The following is a 25,008-nucleotide window of genomic DNA, read 5'->3' as shown; positions in this document are numbered from 1 at the left end:
TGTCTAGACATAATATGTAAACAAGAATATTGCAACTATGGGGTGTTCAGCAGCTGAAACTGCAGGATTTTCTAAATATAATTTGTCCCCTATTTGTATATTAAATTCCAGAGTGCCATCATCTTCAGTATAGGCTGTTTCTAATGTATTGGGATCTGTAAAATCCTCTAACTCTACACTGGTGATTTTTGGTTTGTTGTCAGCATTTGTTATTGATAATGTGGGGTAGTGGTGTGCCTGTGGCTGATGCCAATATTTGATCTTGATTGGTCTCAGTGTGCCCCCAACAAAAAACTGGTAATAAAATTGTGCAGGGGACAGCATATATATTTTGCCACCTGGTGTAAATGGTGAATCATATTCTTTGTTGGGGATGCTGTACAATTCAAGAATTACTGTATGTTTTGGATTCTCGATTATGCCTGTTATTTCCTTTTCTGCTGTAAGCAATCTGCTTGTTACAGATTCAAGGTGCTCATTGATGGTCCTAACAACATCATCATGGCCTGGCTTTATTTTTATGTCCACAGCAAGTCTCTTGTATTGTTGCACAATCTCTTGAAGCTGGGTGGCAAAAACAGACAGGGCATTTGCTTGATTGGATTCCATGGTTCCTAGCTGTTGCTTGATATTAGCTACAATTTGCTGTAAATTTTCAACAACTGCCAATTTTGAATTTTGAGCAGTAAGATCATGGACTTGTCTTCTGATATCCTCAAACAGGGCATGCAGTTCATTAATATGTTGATTGGTTGGTAGAGTGGCCACTGTCTGAGTGAGTTGTTTGATCTCTGTTTGGATATTCTTGATATCTTCTGATTTCAATATGCGATTCACTGCCCTCTTTATATTTTTAAGTTCCTGTGATGTAGGCAGATTTGATACAGTATTTTGCAAAGATTCAAGTGCCAATTTCACTTCATTTAATTCAGAAGCATCAACCACACCACGCATAGCATCTTGGAGCAGGGCTATGTCTGCCTGAGTGGGTGTGGATTGTTGTAAAATTTCAAGCTTTGTTTGGATATCATCGATCAAGTGATGAAAATGAGACAGTTCAGATTCAGTGTTGAGGTTTTCAAGCTTTGTGATCTGGTGCTGGACACTGACAAGTGTGTCTACAATACCAGGCAATCGGGATTCTAGTATATTTGCCAAATCATTTTGCACTGCTGCTATTGTACCTTCAAGATGGGTTATGGAACTTTGAATTTTTCCAAAATCTTCATATGTTTCAAGTTGCAGCTTAATATTTGCTACACTCCGAGTTATTGCATTCAAAGCATCAGAAGATGGCAAATTGTTCATAAAATTTTCAAGTGTCTCAATTTTTTCTTTAACCTCGGCTATGGCATTGTGCAGAGGATCCAGATTAGGTATCTGGAGTGACTGAATCTGTTCTTTTAGAGTGGAAATCACTAGATCAAAATCTTCTTGTGATTTTATGCTTTTGACAATTGTTTGGAGCTGTGCCTGGACATTATTAATCTGCTCTTCCAATTGTTGTTTCAATTGCTCAGAGTTGTTAGCCTGTGTCTTAAATTTGGCTTGAAGAGCTGCTACAGCTTCTTCTAAACTTTGAAAATTATCCAATGTTGCCAGATCAGTATATTTCTGAAGCAGCACTTTGAGTTCAGAATCAATTTTAAGAAGAGGGTCCATGCATTGTGATTGCAAATTTGTAATTTCTAGTTGAAGACTGGCATTGAGTGTGGTTTGTAAAGCTTGTAAATCACTTCTCAATTTCTTGACTCTGACATCAAGCATCAGAATCTCATCACTGTGATCTTCATGTCTTGTATGGCCAAATATATCATTAGGCATTTTTGTTTTAGTGGTTATTTATTATAGAGTATCTGATTCTTAATTCTATAAAAAAGGGTATAAGCTTGTCATAGGATCCAGGGACCTCAATATATAAGCAGTCACCAGCAGAAACAGTATATACAGTGCCAGAAATCATGTTTGAGTGCTTGATTCTATAAATATTTCTCCCTACTGAAATTTTAACATCACCCTCAGGGGTTGTAATAAATTGTAATTGACCACCTACAGGTAATTGGTAATGATTTAAATTATTGTTAAATATGTACAATATTTTGCCTGTTTCATCATCAACATCTGTAAGTATGCTGTTCAGATGAATAATTAACAAGCCACTCAGTTTAGATATCATATCAGAAGAGGGTTGTGGTGTTGGCAGCTCCATAATAGCCTGTTTTTTGAACCCAAATAAGTTCATAGGCATGTTTATTTATTTCAAATCATGCTCTGTAATTGGGCATTGATCCCCATTTTTCAAATCACAATGCCCCCATGGTAGAGTATGTATGCCACATGATAAAATGTATCTCTTATCATCATGTGGGTCCAGAGCCACTTTTCTTACAATATTGCTAGTCAGCAAGTGATCCTCACTCTGAATTCTGGATTCTGATGTTCTGATTGAACTCTGTGATTTGATGCAATTTTTATAATCTTCAAATTCAAGATCTTTTTCAACAGCTACTTTGCCAATGCCCTTGGCCTTTTTGGCAACAGCGCCACTACATGTTTCAAAGGTGTACATCTTGGCACTTAACCCAGCAAATTTTACAATAACATCACCACATGTCTCATCTTTTAACTTCCCAGGCACCTTTTTGTTGTGGGGTTGAATTATTGTATGTTCACTGGTATCAAAGTATTGAAACAATTCAGGCTGGGACATATCTTGATAAACATCTTCTGTTTTAATATCAAGAATAAAACTATCCGTGTCCATGTACATCAATTTTATATTATCACCATAAAAAGGTTTCAGCACATCATAATAGAGCTTTAACATATGTAATTTGGCCAATTCCAATATCACAGCCCCTACATAAATAGGTTTATCAAACTTGATCTTTGTTTTCTTCATGTTGAAAAGTGCCATGTGCTCATCATAAATTCTTCTGTAATTGAAGTTGGGCTTTGCAACCAATTTTTTGCTCAGGCTGGGGTCAGTAATTATTTTAACATCGGTATGTTTTCTGACATTTTCAATTGTTTTGCCATACACAGAATTCACCATCAATTTAAACAAGGCCTTATCAAATTGGCTCTTTGCAGATGTTCGAAGCTCCGTGTTTGTATCAGTGTATGGTTTCAACCATTCTGAGTGCCTGAACCTCAAAACTTTGCCAACTTTGGTCACTTGAACACCATGTTTCATCAGGAACTGGAGGTTTTTGTAATATATGACATAACCCTGTTTCGGCTCCAGAGTCATCATGAGCTTCTTCTGTTTAGAGCCAGGTGAGCACTGAACCTCGGAAATTGGGGGCAGATCAGAAAATTTATTGTGCAAATGATCTGGAATTGTCAGATCAACCTCTAAGAAGAGGCCATAGTCACTGTCATCAAAATCCTTAAGATCTTCAATATTGAAATCTTCGACCCACTCAAGCCCTGCATATGGCAGTTTATCCATCATGGCATGACCATAGAGGCTGTTTGCATCTACATACAGTATATAATTTGATGGCCGTGCTGGATCATAATCAGGCATATATTTGTTATTTGCTCTGGCATATCTCTGAGAACATTGCACCATCCCCCCTCTTATACATTTCTCCATAAACAGATACTTATCTTGATCGTGGATCAGATCCAATTGCATTTTAGTATTCAAAAACGTTGCGGCCCATGCTAGGCCCGGGGCACTGTAAAAATATACTGGGTCCAGTCTATAATTTTGCATGGAAGATTTTCTGAATGCCTGAAATATATCAGCTGAGAGGGTCACATCAAGTTTTAAATATGCCATGTGATAATCACCAAATGTCTTGCATTTTAAATTGTTCCACATCAAGTGGGCATGGTGATAATCTTCATCACTGATTCCAGATCCTCTGATTCTGCTGTAAAACTCTTCTTGTGGTGGCAGGGAACACTCATCAAATTTAGAAAAATCTGTAACATAATCATATGGATATACACCCTTCCGCCTAATTAATTTCAGGTCCAGATTTGGAAACGAGGCACGTGTGATTTTGAATTGATCATCAGATAATTGATTTGCCAGTGTAGCCAGGCTAGCAGGTAAAAATCTGTAAGAATCAAGAAATCTTATGTGAATAGGAACACCATTAACTTTAATTATCTTGCTAATAGATATATATTTCTCATCATTTTCAGCTAAAATATTTAAATTCTGTTTCTCAAACCCCTCGTATCTGATCATATGATGGAAATCATAATTGGATGCTCCGTGGCAAAATATGGGGATAAATTTTGGTCTCTTGATCTGAATATTACAGCTATTACACAGGGCCATTTTGAATTTACCATCTGTATGAGAATGGTGTTTCACCTTGATATTTGTATCTGAAAATTCAGAATCACATACCGGGCATTTTTCTGCATTGTTGAAATCTTCAATCTGTTCCTCTGTTAAAGGCAACATAGGTTTTGATATTAATAAGATGTTAGATGCTATGTCACGGCACACATTTTCTATTATATGTGCAAATATTTTGATGGCATTTGGTCCCATGTATGAATATTCTTTAATAACAACACCATCCTGTACAACCACACAACAAAAGCTGGAAGGTTCATGTAGCTGGTATGGTGTAATTGAAGATTCTTCAGGATCTGGGCTACAGAATGCAAGAGATTTGAGGTTCGATTCAAAATCACAGACAATATATGCTGGGTGTTCCAACAAGGCTTCAAACTTTTTGAATTTGCAATTTTCACTTGGATTGGGCATCACCATATGAACAGGTTTATGGTTCCCACAGTATTTCAGATGCTCAATTAACTTGTTTTTTGCAATTTCTGCACTCTCTTCCCGAACCCCCTTCACCATTTTTTGACCATCAAATACAGTTAAGCATCTTCTGCACAACTTAAATATTTTTTTATATTTGTCTAGTTGTGTTCTCACTAAAGCTTCAAGATTATGTATCAGAGTGTAATGATTTGTGCCATCCCCTTCAATTAAGAGCAGATCAATCGGAATAGCAGATTCATCATCAAGTGTACTGATTCTGAGAGGTGCTATCGGGCAATTGCCCGTGGAACAAATAAATACATTAATAGATAATTGCTTGCCATTGATATGCCTGGCCCTTTTTTCAAATTTATCAATATTCTGAATAGACATTGGATATTCCAAACCCTCCATTGCATCGTCAAAATCATGTTCATGCTGTTTGTAATAAGTTATTCTCTCAGGATTCCTTGAAACTGGAAACAAAGCAGCTAATATACACCACAAAAAGCATTTCTGGTCGGTATTTTCTATATTAACCACGGCTCTTTTGTTTTTAATATTTGCAGGTAATGGCAGATATGTAGATCCTTTTAATGGGCTGAATTCAGAAATATTAACATATAACTTGTGCGGAGAGCCACATAGGCTCCATCCAGACTCTTTTGATGCAAATTCAGAGTGTTTAGTGTTCAGTTGATCTATCAACCTGCTTATTATTTTGTCCGAATTTGCATTTGAATATACAGGTACAGTTTCTGTTAAGTGGGGCTGTGTAAATTTTGTGCCATTTGGCTTCTTATATTGTACAAACAATTTGAGGGACAGCTTATAAGAGCCATTTTGTGCATTTAGAATTGCCTGGAGATCAGAATTTATACTGTTCAAAAAATTCTCAATGCCACATCTTGGCTCTGATACAAACCGGTGATCCCTTAATTGGCCATTAAAACTGCTACGGATAGGTTCATAGCATGGCTGCTTTGCTGCTCTGGCATTAAGAGGTGCTTCGTGCTTTCTTTTCAGACCAGATGTGGATGGTTGTGTTGATGATTGTGCAGAGCAAGTATCTTTATGTGTATATGTGAAGTATTGCATGCTGTATTTTCTATTGCATTTGGGGCAAATTATTGTGGGAGTTCTGTATTTGTCCGGGTTACAAATTTTTTGGTGCTTGGCCCAATTGGGGCTGGATATATTCTTATTGCATTGATTACAATATTTTTGACTTGGCATTTTTGTTGTTGTTTATTATATACAATTTCCTGGGATTCAATTCAAAACTTTATACTGAATAAAAAATATCAGTTGGGTTCAGCACTGTGCTTTGCATGTGTGTGTATGTGTGTATACACTTAATATTTTTGGCTTTGGTATTTATATACAATTTCTTGGGGTTCAAATCAAAATTCTATGCTTAATCAGTTGGGTTCAGTACAGACAAAAAAACTGCATAGCTCTATGTCAATTAGTTCTTGAGTTTTGTATTTAGGAACCACTTTGGCCCCCCTGCCAAAAATTGGCTTTTATTGTATCAGTATATATTGTCTCTATGACCTTACTTGGGTTATTCCGCCAAATTATATGCTTCAAGTCTCCTATACTTTGGTGGAGCCTGTTCAGGTTCTGCCCCCCACTTGTGGGTTCCACTGCCGATCCAGCAATGGTGAAGAATCTGCACTGTGCCCTGGCTTATATAGATTTACAGAGCCAATAGAAACACTGCTTATTTAAACGTAACACATAAACACATTATGTCATAAGCAACCAATCAGAAAACACCACATCATCACATTATGTCATAACCATTTAATCAATTAATATTGCACAACATGATGCAATAGAAGTGTGCCGGGAAGTAAATATGTAGGGATGTGTGTGGGGGTGTGTTGGGGGTGGGTTGGGGGTATATTCAGAAACATGAGCTATTCTCTAACATTTTTGCCGAAGTACTTTCTTCTGAGTGTATCCCGTTTTTCTGCTGAGCGTACATGCAATCCAGACCGCAGCGCCATGCTCCCAGCGCGGCGGTGGACAACTCTGGAACTAATCGATGTTGGAAATGCTCTGCTCGAAATATTGATCCCACCCATACTGCAGCGCCATGCCCCAGCGCGGCACTCTCTGGAACTAATCGATGTCAATAAGACTGCTGATAGAACTGCCGGAGCTCTGCTAATAAAACTCAGGAGGCAATAGAACTACCGCTCCAAATATTGATCCTACTGCTGCCGCTACCAGCACCGCGCTGCGGGGATCTGAGGAACTTGCTCAAGTATTAATCCCACCTCGGTGCTGCCAGCGCCGCGCCGCAGGAATCTGAGGAACTGCTCCAACAAGTATTAATCCGGCAATAAAACTGGGAGCTGTTGAGAACTTAGGTCAGAAGATATTGATTCCCCCGGCGGGCAGGCAGTTCTCAACAGGGGTAACTTGAAATTTTGTATACATATTCTACTCGAGATTCTCTATATTTTATGTCTCTATAATTTTTATAAATAGAATTTTCTGAAAAATACAATATTAACAAAATTTTGAAATCTATACATGCTAGGGCACTATAACAGTTACTATACTTAAAATATCATACAATATCAAGAGGTGCATATTTTTGACAAATTTATGGACAACAATCTCACAGAAGTACCTTTTGTAAGTATAGCCAAATCAATCTGAGGGGGGTCATACTTTCTCATGGATTCCATAAGAGCTTTTTTACAAAAATCTTGGATTAGACAAGATTCCACACTTGAGCAAAAAGCTCATATGGGCATGTTGAGCCTGTTTTAAGTATAGCAAAGCTGCTTGAGGGGGGTTCATACTTTCCTGAGTTTATCCCACCGTAAATACAACTACTTTTGTGTGCTTGTTTTCCATTATTAATGTGAAATTGAACATGTTGAAAAACTTAATTCAAATCGTTTGTTCGAACACAAATGCTTTAGCACCAACTTCTATCCCCTTTTTGCATAATTTACGAGGGTAATAACGTCTTTGATACTACTACTACTACTACTACTACTACTAATAATAATAATATTGGTCCCGGGTTCGAATCCAAGCTTGGGCATGGATGTTTCATCATCAATCATCCCCAAATTTGCCAAAAGTGGCACAATAAGTTAAGTAAAATAAAGCAAATCATTAATAACAATAACAATATAATAATATTATTATTAGCATTATTATTTAAAATATTATTATTATTATTAATAATAATAATAATAATTATTATTATTATTATTGGTACATTTAACCTGGTACTTGCCCTCCCAGACAAAAATTCGTGGTTGCGCCTCTGGTTGGCCTTTGATGCAGATGTGGAAGGAATGTGGATGATGACATGAAAGTCACAGGGGCACCAAAGGTACAGATAAAGAAGCTCCTCTATGAAAGAACTTTCTAAAGTATAAAGAATCTTCTAAATACTTGCAGCTACTTGGTCTTCAACTCGTAAACAAGATGAGCGAATGTGATAAATAGCTGCTGTTCATGTTCTGTGCATTTATCCTTCAAGTTGTGAGCTCTCTACATTTTCACTCTTCACTGCAAACAAATGAAACAAAATAGTTTTACCTAATGTCAATGGGGGCTCATGGCAGTGCCAGGGGGGCTCAGCCCCCCCCCCCCTGGCTCCTGCCTGCCTACGGGCCTGGTAAGAAGGCGTGCTGAGTGGGTCCTATACGTGTCTTCTTCCAAAGACGTTTGGACTAATGCAATGACGTGCGGTGACGTCGACACTTGGGGTAGCAAACAGTGGTGTGTCCAAGATGGGTTGATGAGGGTCATAACCCCTCCCCCCCTTTAGCGCCCAGTATTCCTAAAAAAAGCACGTCAAGGACAGGAAAAGATTGCAAAATGAGGAATAACTACTAAAAAAAACTCCACGTAACTCCCACCCCCTTTCGAAAAATCGAAAACTATTTGATTTGACTACTAAGCCAGAGATCCCGGGTTCGAATCCCGGCTTGACCATGGGTGTTCTTTGTGTGTGTCCCTTCGTATCATCTTCGCGATTAGCCAAAAGTGGCAGGAAAGAGAATTAAAATGAACCAAATCAAACAATCAATCAATGATTTCATTAGATTTTTGTTAATCAACGTCGATGTTTGTCACATTTGGTTAATCGCGAAGATACGAAATCAATGAAGGGACAAACACAAAGAACACTCATGCCCAGGCCGGGGTTCGAACCCGGAACTCCTGGTGGCGTAGCACAATGTTATAACTACTCCTCCATGGTTGGCTGATTTGCACATTATGCACAGAAAGGCTATTCGGGACTGGCCCTACAGTTTAAAGTGGGATTCGAACTACTATGTGCCTCCACCGGGTACCGATCCGGGACAACTTGCACTCTCCCGCGGAGGTAGGCCGATAACAAAGACGAGAGGAAAGCGCTAACCATTCGGATACGTGGGTATCGGTCGGGTAAAGCAAACTGCATCTTTTCTCAGTGGTAATTTTCAATTGGATTTTTGAAAAACATATTTGGGTATGATTAACGTTTTTTTAAAAAAATTTGCATTGGTGATTTCCCTATTTCCTCCATCTCACGATTTCGTTACTGAAGGATCCGAAATCCAGCCCTGACCTGTGCAGGAATGTTTGTATCCACCCTTCACCCGTTTCATTTAATCAACGTTCATCGTCATGGCAGAAGTTAGGTAAATTGATGGAAGACCAACGCTAGAAACAAAATAAAAATAATTCCCTCCCAGTGTATCTGCAGGGCACTGTGAAATCAGGAGTCCAGTTCTGTTTATGATTGCCCGCATGACTTCCATAAGTTCATTAGCTACTTATCGCGATTAAATCTAGAGAACTAGAAAAAGTGAAGACAGGTGGCAAAAAATCAATATATTAAAGGGGATAAGCAGGTAACAATACCCACCTTTTTGTAGTTTTCTCAATAATATTCCTTTGGCTTTTTGAGTTCTGGAATAAATTTTTCATTCCTCCGTTATTCACTGCAGAGTACAACAAGAATGCACGCTCGTCACAGGTTCGAATCCGGACCTGGATTGTTCTTTGAGAGCTACAACAATTCCATCATATATCACTCTCACAGTGGCGTGCCCAGGTTTTAGGAAAGGGAGGGGTTATAGGTACTTTTTTTTTTTTAGGTAATCAGCCCTCATTTTGCCATATTTTTCTGTCGTTAACGTTCCTTTTTGGAAATAATGGACCGAAAGGGGGGGTTATGACCCCCACCAACCCCCAACCCCTTGGGCACGCCACTGCACTCTCATCCTCATTTTCGCGATAACCAAATGTGGCATAAAAGCGAAGTAAAATAAACCAAACCAACAACAACAATAAGAACGCGAGTTCTCTTGCCCAAATAAATGCATCCGTATTTATGACTGTTTAGCTTACCCAATTGTTTTCATTGAAGGCCAAGAGATTAGTATATTTAAATAAAACACTACTAAAATGAGAGCGAGAGAGAGAAAGCGTGAGCAAATATTTTTATTTAATCATTATATATTCCATATTTGAAAAAATAAAGCATAACATTTTTGTCTGCACATGATACGTTCCCATTTTATAAATAATAAAACTACATCCCATATTATACATACACATTGTACAACGTGTAAAAAGTTGTGGTGTAAATACAGAGAACATAAGTACTGCAGGGGGGTCCCAGGTTCGATTCCTTGCCTGGGTATGGATTTCATCATATCATCACTATCATCTCCATCTTCGCAAATTAGCCAAATTGGGACAAAAAGAGAAGTAAAATAGAGCAAATCAAATTTTAAAAAAATCAAATAAGTACTGCAGAAACCCCCCCCCCCCGATTTCTTTAGAGGATTTACAATAGAATCATGGGTAAACCAATAACCTATCTGTTCCTATAGAAGATAGACTGGAGCACTTGAAACCACGACCTTTCAACCATTGCAGCCGGGGGGGGGGGGGGGGGCGAGGAGGCAAGAGAGGTAGAGGCAGAGAAATCTTCCCTTTCCCTTCCGTCGGCTGTTTCTACTTGAAACTGGTGAGGCGGAGGAAAAGCAGCTAGAGTAACTCCTTCCAGCCTTGCCCGAAGATCGCGAAAAGCGTGTGAAAACAGTGTTGCATATGGACTGTGGCTTCAACAAGACAATAAATATTGTGATTTGAAAATAATAATTAGAGATGTGAGATTGATTGATCTTTCTCTGCTAGACTAGCTACTCCTCAGTGCACGTTACTGGACTAAAGTACATCACATCCAGAGGAGTGCATCCATCCACTTCTTCACTGAGTGCCCTGGAGGATGAAGGCACATTTTATAGCGATTACCAACCACATTTCTTCGTGAGAAGAACCAGAACAAGTGGAACATAGAGCCCTACAACTCGACTTACAATTCATGGGAGTATGATAATGCACTTCGGTATTGTAAGAATATCTATCGCGCATAGCTCCTGGGGTAGATATCATCCACTATGAGATGTTGCGTCATCTTCCTTCTGACCAGTGATCCACACACATCCAAAATATTTCTCAACACCACCTAAATTTTTCACAAAGGCCCAATTTATGGTCATTTTGACACGAAATTTACCCAGGCCTATCGTCTGTATGTGCAAGCTGATGGAATGCATGGACAACAAGCGTCTCACCTAGTTCTTGGAGGCGAACTTTTTGATTAGCAATGTGGGTTTCACCCAAACTGTTCCCTGCTGGACCATCTGGTTCAGTTATAAATGCATCAGGATGCTTTTTAGCAGAAGGAACACTTAATGCAGTTTTCTATGACCTCCAAAAGGCCTATGATACAACGTATCAATTTGGTATCATGAAGCATCTTCACTCGTGGGGCGTTATTGATCACCTGGCTTACTTTATGGAAAACTTCTTATCTGATTGATATTTCCATTTAAGTGTTGAGAACTTCTGTTTGGATCCTCATGTAAAAGAGAATGGTGTCACTCAGAACAGTGTGTGACTGTTTGCTACAGCAGTCACCAATTATATGAAAAGCAACCTGCCCCTTTACATGATCTCATCTATGTGGATGACCTAACAATCTTTTGCCGCTTACGGAATCTCGTGTCAGCTTCCCATCAGCTCCACTTGAATATAAACCATTTTATTCTGGGGAAAGTTGTGAGTTTTAACATTTCAGTAATTACACCTTTTGACATTTAATGAAGCCCTTAAGCCACATGATAAGGAAAAGTGTAGTACAAGTTGAATTTTTCTACCTTGCACTTAGTGAAAGTTTGTCTGTGGCCCTATGGCTACATGTTTAAAAGTACACAGAAGTATGGACGAATCCGATTTTGATGCGAGTGATTCAAACAAATGACTGTGATTCACCAACAGGATATTGTGATACATTCATTAAAAAGACATCTGTGGTGAATATGAAAGACAATATGATAAGAATAGCAGGAATTGTGTTACATTTGAATTAATATGAGACAACTCTAACATCCAAAGCTGTCAAAAAAATCTGATCATTGGATACCAGTATGTAATTATTATACTTCTAACAATGAGTTACTTTGTTGTTCATTGTAAAAAATGTTGCCATGGATGCATATTTATCTTTGTTGATTTCAATTTTAATTCAAAATTTTTGTTTCAGTAGTTTTTTCTTGACCGAAATGATCAAATGGAAAATGTAGAATGCATGAATTCAGGTTTGAGTGAAATAATCATGAAAACAAAATATCAGGTAAGCCAAATATGAAAGTAATTGGAAGCAGAAAATCAAAATTTCCTGGAATTATACAATAAGGAATTTATTAAATTAATATACTATTTATGATGTTTCTAAAGTTTTATAGCTTGGACAGATTAATTGATAACCGTGAAGAGAAAAAGATACACCAGTTAATTGGTAAGATTGCTAATAATTGCATAGTAAAGTTCCGTATTTCCACATTGCTCTTTTTGTTGTTGCCTGATTAATTTCTGCCTTCATTAACACAGATTTTGGTATCTAGGATGGAGATGGTACCATGTTACTGATTGTATTGATCACATATGTCTGTAATTGCAAAACACCATTTTTTAAAATTTTTTTTTTGCACCGTGGCTGTGCGGTCAGGCATTGAGTCTCCTGGGGGAAAGCGTAACAACTTTTCTCTCGAGTTTTCAGCCGGTTTAAGGTATGATGGCCACCCACCATCACAAGGAAATTTCGGAGGTACGAATGAGTAGCGTAACCTGGTCATGGAAAACCAGGCATGTGTGAGGCCAGGCGTAGGTCACATGGCACTCATGGGCTGTTGCATCACGAGTTATCTATCTTTTTGTTGGTGCTTTTATGAATAAAGGAGTTTTATTGTTGGCCTTTTTTGTTTTGCAAATAAATTTCTAATGTATGGCTCAGTGGCGTGGCGTGACTTTTTCAAAAGTGTTACCGGCCATCAGACGTTATCATCTCCACCCTACCATGGCCCCACCCTCACAAAAAATTTCATCCTTTTCTTTTTTCAATCCGCTCAATGATTTAGCCACAATCACTCCTAGAAAGAACTACCACTCATGAGAGAGTTACCGCAAAAATCCAGTGAATAATGGCCGAGCCTCGTCAACTATCTCTGTTTCTTTGCAAAGAGGTGGAAAGGGGAAGAAGAACACACATTTCTTGGGTCAGTTTGACATTTCTGCGGTGAGCAGAGGACAGAATTCCCCTCCTCCAGCAGTGGAAGGGAAGTCCAGATGTACGTACTACTGTTGCCAACTTAGTTTTTTGGAGCAAGGTTTGTCCAAATCACAAATCGCATCAAGTACTTATCTTTTCGTCTATTACATAAACGGCCTCAGTTGTAGTCAAATTCAGCTTTGGCTTCGCAGTCTAGCTCTTGTTGCTTTAGAGAAATAAATTAGTATCCCCGTTTTATGTGGGATTTAACTCTTTTCTGGACAACAATGTGACAACACTTGCTGATCCAGTAGGCCGCAGCGGTAACTGGGCCCCTAAACAGGCATATGAATAAACCCCCTGCACACTTGCCTCTAGGTCTTTCCTCACTGTTCCCTTGCATTAGCACACCCTTTCCTCTTGTTACCTCTTGAGGGTATGGGGAATGGCCTGCCTCTTCTCTTTTGTCGGCTGCAGAAAAAATGTCCTCTGCAATATACACTCAACTGCAATGCTGTTGGTTAACGTATTTAACAATGTTGTTATTGTATTGAGAAGAAACTTTTTAATTTCTTTCCAATTTGCTGTTACCTGCGGTAACACCGGTTACATGCACGCCATGCCTCTTGTATGGCTTTTTCTTTTCCTAAATCAGAATTCATCAGTAATATATCAATTATGGAAATGGATGAATTCATAATCATGAGCACATCCTCTGATTGGGAGTGGGAGGCTAAAGCCTTGATGAAAGTTCATCCTGTGATTTAAGAACTACATTCCATATCACTGTTTTACAAACTCAGTATTGATGCATACAAAACAAGAGGTCATGTAGAGTAGGTCCAGAACCTCCAAAATCCCATTCCTGTGTATATTTAGTGTATTTTTTTTTTATTTTCATGTCACAGCTCTGATGCAGAAATCGAACTCTTGTTTACTCCAAGTAAAGGAAAGCCGAATCTAAACAAAATTCACATACAAATATTGGATAGCATATAGAACACTGTTGGTCTAACATTAGAATGAACTTCTGTAGTTTTACAAAAATATCCTCCTACAATGTTAGTCTTTGTTCAATTGGTAAAAGAGTTTCAAACACTTCCACTATGTCATGGGTATATCCAATCACATACAAAGTAATGCCCCCCTTGTTACTTGAAGATTTCATTGTTTGAAAGAAGTTCATCTTTTTAAAGAATATAACATTGAACATTAACGGTGATAAGATCCCTCTATGCTAAACCTTTAAGTGAAAATATTAGGTCATCAACTGCCTCCCCCCCCCCCCCCAATTGCAACAAGTGGCCTGTAGCGATGGAATAGGGAAAATGTCATGCGAAGCTCTGTAGAAATCAGTGTGTGGCTGGTTGTTGCTCCAGCCATGCAACAACCACCTCTGCAGCCATTGTTTTTCTGTGAAATCTTGCCTCTTTTTCTTAAGCAAATTGTGACTGTATCTGACTTCTCACATTACTGATCTTCAAAATAATATGGTTCTATGCAAAAGTGGAGGAAAGGATTACATTATTGAAGATTTCTCTTCAGAAATATTTGGTGGTTGTGCAACACTGTCATATCACTGGTTAATATTAAATTTTAATGTGGATAACTCTATCTAGCACTTAAAATCAGCATACTCTTACTACTCTATAGATTATGAAGCAATGCAAACATTCGGGAAGTTCTATTAACATTGTTTATTGAATTCCTACAATATTGGTAACAATAAATATTATGATGGGACTTTATCAGTAAAGGTAATGGTAAAGTTTCCCATGCATATAGCACCACACTATGGAGTCACATTTAGGGGATGTGGTGGTAGGGCCCCACACATTTTCGATCTCAGCCATTTTGGAGGTGATGTGAGCAGCACCATGCTCTGGCCACCTTTACCCCCCAGAGTTGCCCCCAGGTACCCATTGATTTGAGGCTGGGTGAGCCCCAAAGCCACTTTATGGGGGACAAGGCCAGAAAAATTCCGAACTTAAATCACCCACCCCGGGAATCAAACCCAGGTCTCCCACATGACAGTCAGATGCCTTACCGACTAAACCACTGCAGCTCTTGGGACTTTATCAGTATTATTTAAATAAAATTAATAACTTTCTATATTTAGGTATCCAGAAATTAAACATTACGTCGTCCAATTAAGAAATTACTTAATCTTCATAAATATGCCATTTTTAAGTATGTTACTGAAAGTTCTTTCTATTGTGAAGTCTGTTGATATAATGAGTTATTTACACTGGAGGACACATAGAATTCCTCTACCTTAACGTGTTTCTATTTTATATCTACTTTGGATTTTACAGCCTTTCTTGGGTTCATCCCAAAAATGAGGATGAACAATGAATGATGGGGTCAAATGCACACCTTGGCCAGTATCTGAAACTGGAACCTCTGACACTGCAGACACAAAGGAGAATACTGTATTTACACATGTATAATGCATATCCTGGTTTTTGATGGGAAAAGTGACAAACAATTATATCTCATATATAACGCACAGTACAATTCAGGTTCGAGAAATGACTTTCTTAATGTAGATCATCAGTGGCGTCGTTAGGCCCTTTTTGGGGGGGGCTTCAGCCCCCCCAATCCCTCAATAAGCCCCCCCAATTTTTTAGCTATTATTACATACAGTATTTCGAGAAAACATATTTGAACAATTGTTAATGCAGGAACATACCTCTAGATACATATTCTGGGAAAGAATCGTTTTGTTGTGACATATTTTTTTTAAACCACAATCTTACATCTGACACGTCATGTCTTTAGCTGGCAACAGTGCAAACGATCGCCGTCATTTGTTCTAGTTTCACAACGGTTGCTACGCGAGGAAACGGTAGTGGTGCGTTTTGTGTTACGGAGTTTGTGATATTGTGTGTTTGTTATCAAAGCTTTTTGTGACATTTGCTGTTGTTCGTACAACAATTGACAAATTTATTATTCGAAGTAAGCGCCTGAAATAGGAAGCTTTAAGCGAATGCAGCACAGCCACAAATTGTCTCGATGAAGATAAGGTACCTGCTTCAACTGCACCAGCTGAATCGGAAACATGTCCTCCCACTCCAAGTTCATCTACAAAAGAAGTCGAGAGTTTCATCACTTCAGATTTAGGCAGTAAAAGCGAAGGGCCTAAACAACCCGTTTCTTTCCATATTTCCAGGTAGTGTTTCCGGTAACCAGAATAGGTGTTTTAATGAAGTATGGTACAAAAGTTTCCGGTGGATGAGTACAGTGTTAAACACGATGCAGCCTTTTGTTTTCCCTGTAGACATTTCGTAGGCCAGATAGGTAAGGCAGATCCTGCATTTACCAGTATTGGTGTTCGTAACTGGAAAAGGCTATAGACAAATTTAAAGATCACGAGAAATTTGCTTCTCATGTAATAGCAACTGAAAAATGGCTGACGTTCCAAAGTACAGGAAAATTGGGGACAGTAGTTAATCGTTTGAGAAATGCCAGTGTGAATGAAATAAAAAAACGCAGTTCTTATCTTCATCGCATTGTTGAAGTGTTATTCCTCACAGGTAGGCAGTGCATAGCACAAAAAGGCCATGATGAAAGTGAAGAAAGTTTCAAGGAAATGTGCATGAAATTCTGAAGACATTAGGGAAGTTTGATACTGATTTTAGTGTAACATTTCAAAACGTTATGCCAAAGAATACCACGTATCTTTCTCCAGACTCCCAGAACGTTCTGCTGGAATGTAGTGCAGCTTTGCTGAGAAAAACAATATTAACAGAGGTAAATGAAAGTGGCTATTTTGCAGTTATTGCAGACGATACAAGGGACATAGATAAGGTTGAACAAATGAGCGTGTCTCTTCGCTATTTTATTTATAACAAACTTAATGAGAGGTTTTTCTGTTTTTTGAATGTTAAAGATTTAAGTGCAATGGGACTAAAGGCACGACTTTGTGAAAAGCTGTCTGAATATGATATAAAAAATGCAATATGTGTTGGTCAGGGGTATGATGGTGCCGCTGTCATGAGTGGCCAAAATACTGATGTTCAACGGCTATTTAGGGAAGAACATCCCTTTGCACTATATGTTCATTGCTATGCTCACAGGTTAAATTTGGTTCTCGTTAACATTTGTACTGATATTCCTCAAGTTGGAAATTTTTTTGATATCCTCAAGTGTTTGTATACCTACTTTTCTACGTCCGGAATAGCTCATACACGGTTTGTAGAAATACAGACAGAGTTAAATGTTCGTGCAGAACTAAAAAATCTAAGTAGCACTAGATGGGCTTGCCAAATAAGTCTCTACTTGAGGTGAGAAAAACTTATGATGCTCTTTTGAAATATCTGAGGAAACCATCAGATTCAGCAGATAAATGTACAGCCCTTGGCCTTTATGAATTTTTGAGAAAATTCTCAACCATGACGTCTCTGTTTATTTTCATTGAGCTTCTGTCCATAACAGAAATTCTCAATAACAAGTTGCAGTCACCAAGCCTTGATATTGTGGAGGCAATTGCAGGTGTTAATGCAGTGCTTGACACTTTACGCGGTATGCGAAATGAATAATATTTTAACTCTGTATACAAAGAGGCAGAGTTATTTGCGAAACAGAAGGTAACTCTCAACGAAACAAGTGTTGAATATTATTCAAAAGTTCACAAACGTGTTCACACATTACCATCATCACTGAAAGACCACGTTGTAAATGAAAACCTGGGGCACAAAACTGATACCGATAAACTTCCATTCTGCGGACTTTTTTACACTATCATTGATCGAATGATGAATGAGCTGGAAAGTCGTTTCAAAGATAAAGCAACTTCCAGTGTTCTGGTTGGAATTCAGCATATGTCACCTTCTTTACTTACAACAAATTTTGACTTGTTTTTGAACCCTCAATTCTTGAGTGGTTTTTATGACTATTTTCAATTACAAGTGCCGATCGCTGAAATCATGGTTGGAAAAAATTACCTAAAGAACTTGACATACACCATCACATCCATAGTACATTTAATGAACGCCATTCCAAAAGACAGGTTTTCCGAACTTATGCAGAATGTTGCAAATTGCAGTGACAATTCCTGTGACATCAGCATCGTGTGAGAGGAGTTTTAGCTGTTTGAAGAGAATCAAGACATTTTTGCGTAATAGTATGGGCCAAGACAGATTTTCCTGACTTGCAATACTGGCCATAGAAAAGGACGAGTGTCATGAATTGTGTGTGGATTGTGTTATTGATAATTTTGCAAGAAATTCGAACCGCAGAGTACAGCTGATACATAAAGACATAGTTCACCGGCATTAGAAAAACAGGACAAGAATATCCATCTGTTTTCATAAAAATTAATGCAGTAAGTCTATGTTAGTTTTAATTCCTTATGCTTGTTATATATTATTGTTTTATTAATCACTTTGCTATTTTCAAACATTAAAAATATTTACAATAGTAGTAAGTCATGTATCTGGTTGCAGCCCCCCCAAAGCAGATGGCCTAGCGACGCCACTGTAGATCATAAAGCTGCTGTTATGCTGAACAAGAGCAAATGTCATCGTACCTATTCAATGAGTCAAATGTTGCTATGTGGATCAAGAGGATAATATCTTCTTGTGTATACAATGAGTCACCAACCCATGCCACCTCCCCCTCCACTGTTTTGTATCCCAAAGCTTTTACTTCTGTAACCAACTTGTTTATTCTGTTGTGGAAGAAAGAGAGCGCTCAGGAAGTTCTTTGCTATTATTTCTTGCCCGACAAATAGCGCTGATACACATCTCGTGTGATGGGAAGTGCATGCTCGTATTCTGTCAGAATGGCGGTGCATTTCTTGATGTTGTAAAATGTTCAATTAAAAAGTAAAAAATCATGGGAAATGTATTTTAAAAAAATATTATTACTAAAGAAACCCAACCTGGTAATTTGTATTTGCGCATGTTGGTATATACGTGTTACATGCAGTGACATAGTATCAACATGCGTGGTTTCATGTTTGCTGTCCAAATTACTTCGTGCATAAAACACAACAGTTTTTGGGGACAAAAATTTTGAAAAAAAAGTGTGCATCATACATGAGTAAATACAGAACTTCTATTTATCTCTGCAAGTTTCAAAATGCTACATGCTTTTGACAAACACAATGCGTTGTATATATCTTTTGTGTGAAAGCTGCCTTCAAGAGAAGTGACGTGCACACACACTCTTGAACAGCATGATGACCAAGGAAGATAACTTTTGAAAGTTCACTTTTGATAATGAAAAGTTTTACAATTTTTGTTTTTGAGTACCTATTATGCAAACACCAATAATTCACATGAATATTTATGAATTTTAAATTTTCTAGGTTGCAGCATGTGGCTGTACCTGACATTGGTCCTTGTTTGCAGCATTGGAAACTCTCTTGAGGAAGAAAAAGCAGGTAAAGTATTAATATTTATATCTATGTGCGTGTGCGAGAGCTTCTGTTTTGTTCAAAATGCTGAAATGGTGGTGATTTCTCGGTGATGGAACCCAAGACAGCTTGTTGGTGTAATGTTGGTTTACCAGTTCAATGTGTGTCTTTGCACTGCAAACTGTATGGCTTCTTGAAATATACCATCCTTTCCAGAACTTTGATATGGTGTACCTATATGCTGTGTTAAATAGGTGGCTCTACTCAGTGTCACTGAAACTTGGTGTAGAAGCTACAAAGATCATGGGGAAGCAAATGCTGATGAAAAAGAATGTAGTTAAAATATTCAACACCAGATTGAAAAGTGGCGCTGAAGTAACAATTGAATTTATGTCTGCACAATAGTGTTCAATATGCACCCTGTCAATGCAAATGACCCTTGGGAAGCATAAGACAGTGTGATCAATGGGCATACAAAGCATTTCCAGTGATGATGTTCACCGTGCACCAGACTTCAGTGCCACATTTCAACCTGGTGGTAAAAGTTTGAACTATTTTCTCATCAGCATTCACTTCCCCATTATCTCCACAACCTCTATACCATGTTTCAGTGCAATCTGTTGCTTTGAAAAGACTCCAGACACCTCTAAATAGGGCAACTTTAATTCTGGCCACTCAGTATGTAATATGTACAGGTGGTTTGAGGGTGATACGTATTAAGGAACCTATATTCATGTATAAATTAAAGATGTAAAATATCCATTTTTGTATGGCATCATTAATGTCAAAACAATGATTTCAAAGATTCAAACTGTCAGGTTCACTTTGGAAGGCTTTTTTATATTGAACCTGGCAGTGCAAAAACAGCACGTCTACATGCTCAAGGGACATTAAATATTTGTGGAGCACCCGAAATAGGTATAATTTAGGATATTCTGAGCTTTTGAGCTGTAGCAATGGTCCTAGCCGAAGTGCAAGCCTGGGTGGAAAAATATGCCTTTTCAATTTCAGAATCTGTTCCAGATTGTTTCAATGACATAAACATAGCCTGTTATTTGAATGCATCCAGTAACACAAACTAAATAAATTATTGAGTATTGACATCATTGCATGATGACAGAATGTCATTGACAGAACTTTCTGATACTTACTCGATGCTGATTTGTAAAAATTGAAAACATCACAAGCCGACTATAGGATTAACATGTATTTATCTTTAATTTTATTACTTATAAAATAAATCTAGTTTTAGAAATATGTGCAAAGTTTGCCCAACTTTAAATATTTTCTTTACATAGAACATACTAGTTACTAGATATTAAACTTTTCTGTGACATGAGTGAAATCAGAAAAACAAGAAAAATCAACTGTATCTGATATCTCAAGAACAATTCTGGATGAAGATAATCCATGGTAAAAGCAGTAGCAGCATGGATACTTGAATAACAATATTTGTAAGTATGCACAAATATTTCTTTAATTTCAGTTTAGTAGTAGTGTTGTGAAGAGTCAAGGACGTTGGACACTCTGTAATACTTGCACTTGCAAATGTATGTTCACCTTATCTATTTATCTATGCCTTTGTTTTCTTGCTTGCTCTTATTAACCTTTAAAAATACATAGAAAGATGTATAATTTGTAAACTTAAAATTTAATAACCTTACAGTTATGTGGTCTGTAACGGTGCAACACACCACTATAAGTTACATTGCTTAAAATATTTTCACCTGTTCTAGTAAAAAACAAAGTTAGTGAAGTTTATTTTAAGTCCATTTTATGCATGGACAGGTTAATTGGGCCTGGAACCACTGTGAAATGTATCTCCATTTGGAACCAAACCTGGAACCTCCTTTATGAGGAAATCCCATGGCTCTAGTAAGCAGATAACCGGGAGTTATCTTAAAATTGGTTAGTGCTCTTTTTCTTGGGAGGTTGACTGTAAATTTTGCAAGTCCTCCCACCATCACCACCACTACATGCACACAAATATATACATAGTACAAAACAATGGCTTTCACAACGTCTTCTCAAAAGTTTATTACTTACTGAAAAGTTAGTAAACACAAAATATGCACTTTAAAGGTTGATAAAGAGTTCGTGTTGGCTATATTCATGCTTCAAGCTTAATGTTTGTGAAAGAATTTGCTTTTTTCTTGTTACTAGTTTGTGTTATGTTGTATATGTATGAAAGTATTATCATCTTGTATCCTTATATTAAATGATTCATTTGTATTTGTCTGTAGTTTTAGAAAGTAGGCTTATTTGGTACCTATTGTTTCAGAAATTTCATTAAATCTTTCTTCGGTTAGACCAGAAATTAAATATTCTGGTTAAAACAAATCCTGAAACACAATTAATAAGAATATAAATGTTCTAAACGATGTTTTACGATGCTCCTCATAGGTGTCCTATTAACTAAAATAGTTCTCACACCTTATACAGATTATAGGTGCCCTACTAACTAATCTAGTCCTCATATCCTAGATAGATTACACTGATGAGCCATTACATTACGACCACCTACCTAATGAGCTATCAGATTATGTCCGCAGGCCCATGCACAGCAGTGTACGATGTACCATGTGCTGTGGAACATTGTCCTGGTCACCACTGTTGTACCTGGGGGCTATTTCTCACACTGTGACCCTGCGGTCACTCCAAACAATGTCTGATAGCCTCCGCTGGCCTCTGGCATCAATGAGCTGCTATCGAGACACGGCTGGACAACATGTTGTTGTTTGCCCATCATTGCACCACTTTCGATATATGCTCACAACAGTGGCACGAGAGCAGCCAACGAGCAGCGCTGTTTCAGAGATGCTGGTACCAAGGCACCATTCCATCACAATTTGACCTCTATCAAACTGGGAGAGATCGGCCGTTCTTCCTGTCTGACGCTGGAGACACTACTTACAGCAAGCATATAGACCTGCCCAATATATATACCATGTTGCCAGCATGTCACATGTTACTCTCCACACTCCAGGCACTCTAAATGTTCCCAGGTCGGGATGGTCATAATGTAATGGATCATCAGTGTAAACATGCCCTACTAATTAAATTAGTTCACACACCTGTACTAATTAAACAAATTTTCACTGATTTTAGGTGTCCATTAAGGCCAGCCGTACACAGGATCCAACACGACGTGACATAATGAGTCACTTTTGCTGCAACCTAACTTGCGGAACAATTAACATGAGGCTTTTATGAGCGGCAGCACACCAGACGAAACATTTGACTTGAGTCACCTCGCATCAAGTTGCGATCTTTTGTTTATTTATTTATTTATTTAATTGAAACACAACAGGCGCATGCCCAATTACAGTGTTCAATATGGGATGACACCATTACATAAACAAGAACATAACTAAGAAAATTAACAAGAAATATGAATGACGCAATATACATTTTACATTTAAAAACAATTGTGAGAAGAAATTAATTATTAGATTATAGAAGCAAAGGGAACACAGAGACAATACAATAATAAATGAAGCTAAACTGTTGGATATAACCTTACAAGCTGAATGAAAACCAAAATTCAATGAACAAAACAAAACAAAACATACAGAAATTCAGCGATTAGATCTTATGTTACAATTACATTTAAATAAGTCTACACTTGGATTATTCTTAGAAACTGAATTAAATAACTTGCACATTCTCCTCATGGGTTCAGCTTCGGTCATTTTGGTTCTTCCAAGGGGGATTTGAAAGAGATCAGTGTGCCTTAACATACAGTTTGGCACATAAAAATTTAAATTCGACAACAGATTAAAAGAATCTATTTTACCATTGATAAGCTTGGAGAGAAAAGTTATTTGACTTGTTTGCCTCCTTTCGTCGAGTGACGGAATATTAAAGATTTCGCGTAATATGTTGCTAGGAGTGAGTTTTGGATATGTACCATCAAGTTTAAATAGTAGATATCTGAGAAATTTATTTTGAAGCTTTTCTAATTTTTCGATATCTTTCTTGAATTGCGGGTTCCAAACAAGAGAAGCATATTCGAGTTTAGATCTGACGAGCGTATAATATAGCAAGAGAAATGTTTCCTTTTTTCTAAATTGATGACCCATTCTCATTATAAATCCCAAATTTCTGTGAGTTTCGCTTAAAATGCCGGCAATATGTGATTGGAATGTTAACTTTTGGTCAAAAGTGACCCCTAGGTCGGTAACTATATTCTCACTTTGTACTAACACATTAGAAATAGTGTATGAATGTTGAATAGGGTGTCTGTTGTGGGTGAATGATACAAGTTTACATTTCTTTAGGTTTAGGCTGACTTTATTAATTTCACACCACTGAAGCAAGTTATTCAGCTCTTCATGTAATATTGTACAGTCATCAGCGTTTTCGATATTTTTGTATATTTTAACATCATCAGCAAAGATTAATGTCTCACATTTTGTGAGTAGTTCTGGCAAATCGTTTATAAAAATTAAATATAACAAGGGACCTAGGTTCGACCCCTGTGGGACTCCCGAACTGGCCACGTATTCGGTTGATCTGCAGCCTTGTTACACGACATATTGTCGGCGGTTCTGCAGATAGGAAGAAAGAAGGGTAATAAGTGGAGGAGAAAGGCTATTGTTGGCAAATTTCTGTATTAATATATCGTGGTGAACTGTATCAAATGCCTTTGAAAAGTCTGTATATAAAACGTCAACTTGCCCTTTATTAGCTATACTGGGTGCAATGTAGCTTGTCAGTTCGACAAGATTGGTTACGGTTGAGCATTTTTGGACAAATCCGTGCTGTTTGGGGCAAAGAATGGGTTTAATATGAAAATATATATGTTTGTATATTATCTGCTCGAAGAGTTTTGCTGGAACTGACAATTTTGCAATAGGCCTATAGTTACATATGTCAGCCTTATCAGCGGCTTTGGGAATCGGACAGATTTCTGTTGTTTTCCATATTGCTGGAAATCTCGAAGTTCTGACAGCCAAGTTGAAAAGGGTGTGAAGAGGGTACTTAAGAATTTCCTAACATCCTTTAATTACATAAGGGGGGATTGAATCAGGGCCGGCGGATTTTTTAGGTTTCAGTTTTTTAATGGCTTCCTCAATTTCATTTAGTGATATTTCAGAGATATTTAAGATACTAGGAAGTGAGTTCATGTTTACATTAGAATGCGGATCTTTGTAGATAGATGGTTCTTTGGAATATACGGATTCAAAATACTTTGCAAAGAGATCTTGGATATTTTCATTATCATCAATGGTTTTATCATTATACTTAGTTGGCTGCACGGGTGGATTTTTCCTTTGATTTTCAATGAAGGACCAAAACTGGTTAGTATCGTGA

General features: G+C 37.8%; 1 protein-coding gene across 3 annotated transcripts in view; it reads left to right on the top strand.

Moving 5' to 3' along the window:
* LOC145998753 (PI-PLC X domain-containing protein 3-like) overlaps positions 1–25,008 on the top strand; it is an 81,588-nt gene that overhangs the window by 17,850 nt on the left and 38,730 nt on the right. For 2 of the 3 annotated variants that reach the window (XM_083135303.1, XM_083135305.1), the window contains exon 2: positions 19,645–19,719. In XM_083135303.1, coding sequence (XP_082991429.1) covers positions 19,653–19,719 — 67 coding nt within the window. In that variant the 5' untranslated portion in view covers positions 19,645–19,652. Of the gene's footprint in view, positions 1–12,302; positions 12,417–19,644; positions 19,720–25,008 lie in introns of those variants that run through there. The other variant, XM_083135304.1, reaches the window with a different exon arrangement.

This window comes from Lepisma saccharinum, chromosome 14 (assembly GCF_977018435.1).
Source record: "Lepisma saccharinum chromosome 14, izLepSacc3.1, whole genome shotgun sequence".
NCBI classification, from domain to species: domain Eukaryota; kingdom Metazoa; phylum Arthropoda; class Insecta; order Zygentoma; family Lepismatidae; genus Lepisma; species Lepisma saccharinum.
The sequence above is the reverse complement of the archived record's forward strand: the minus strand, read 5'-3'. Positions and strand labels throughout refer to the sequence as shown.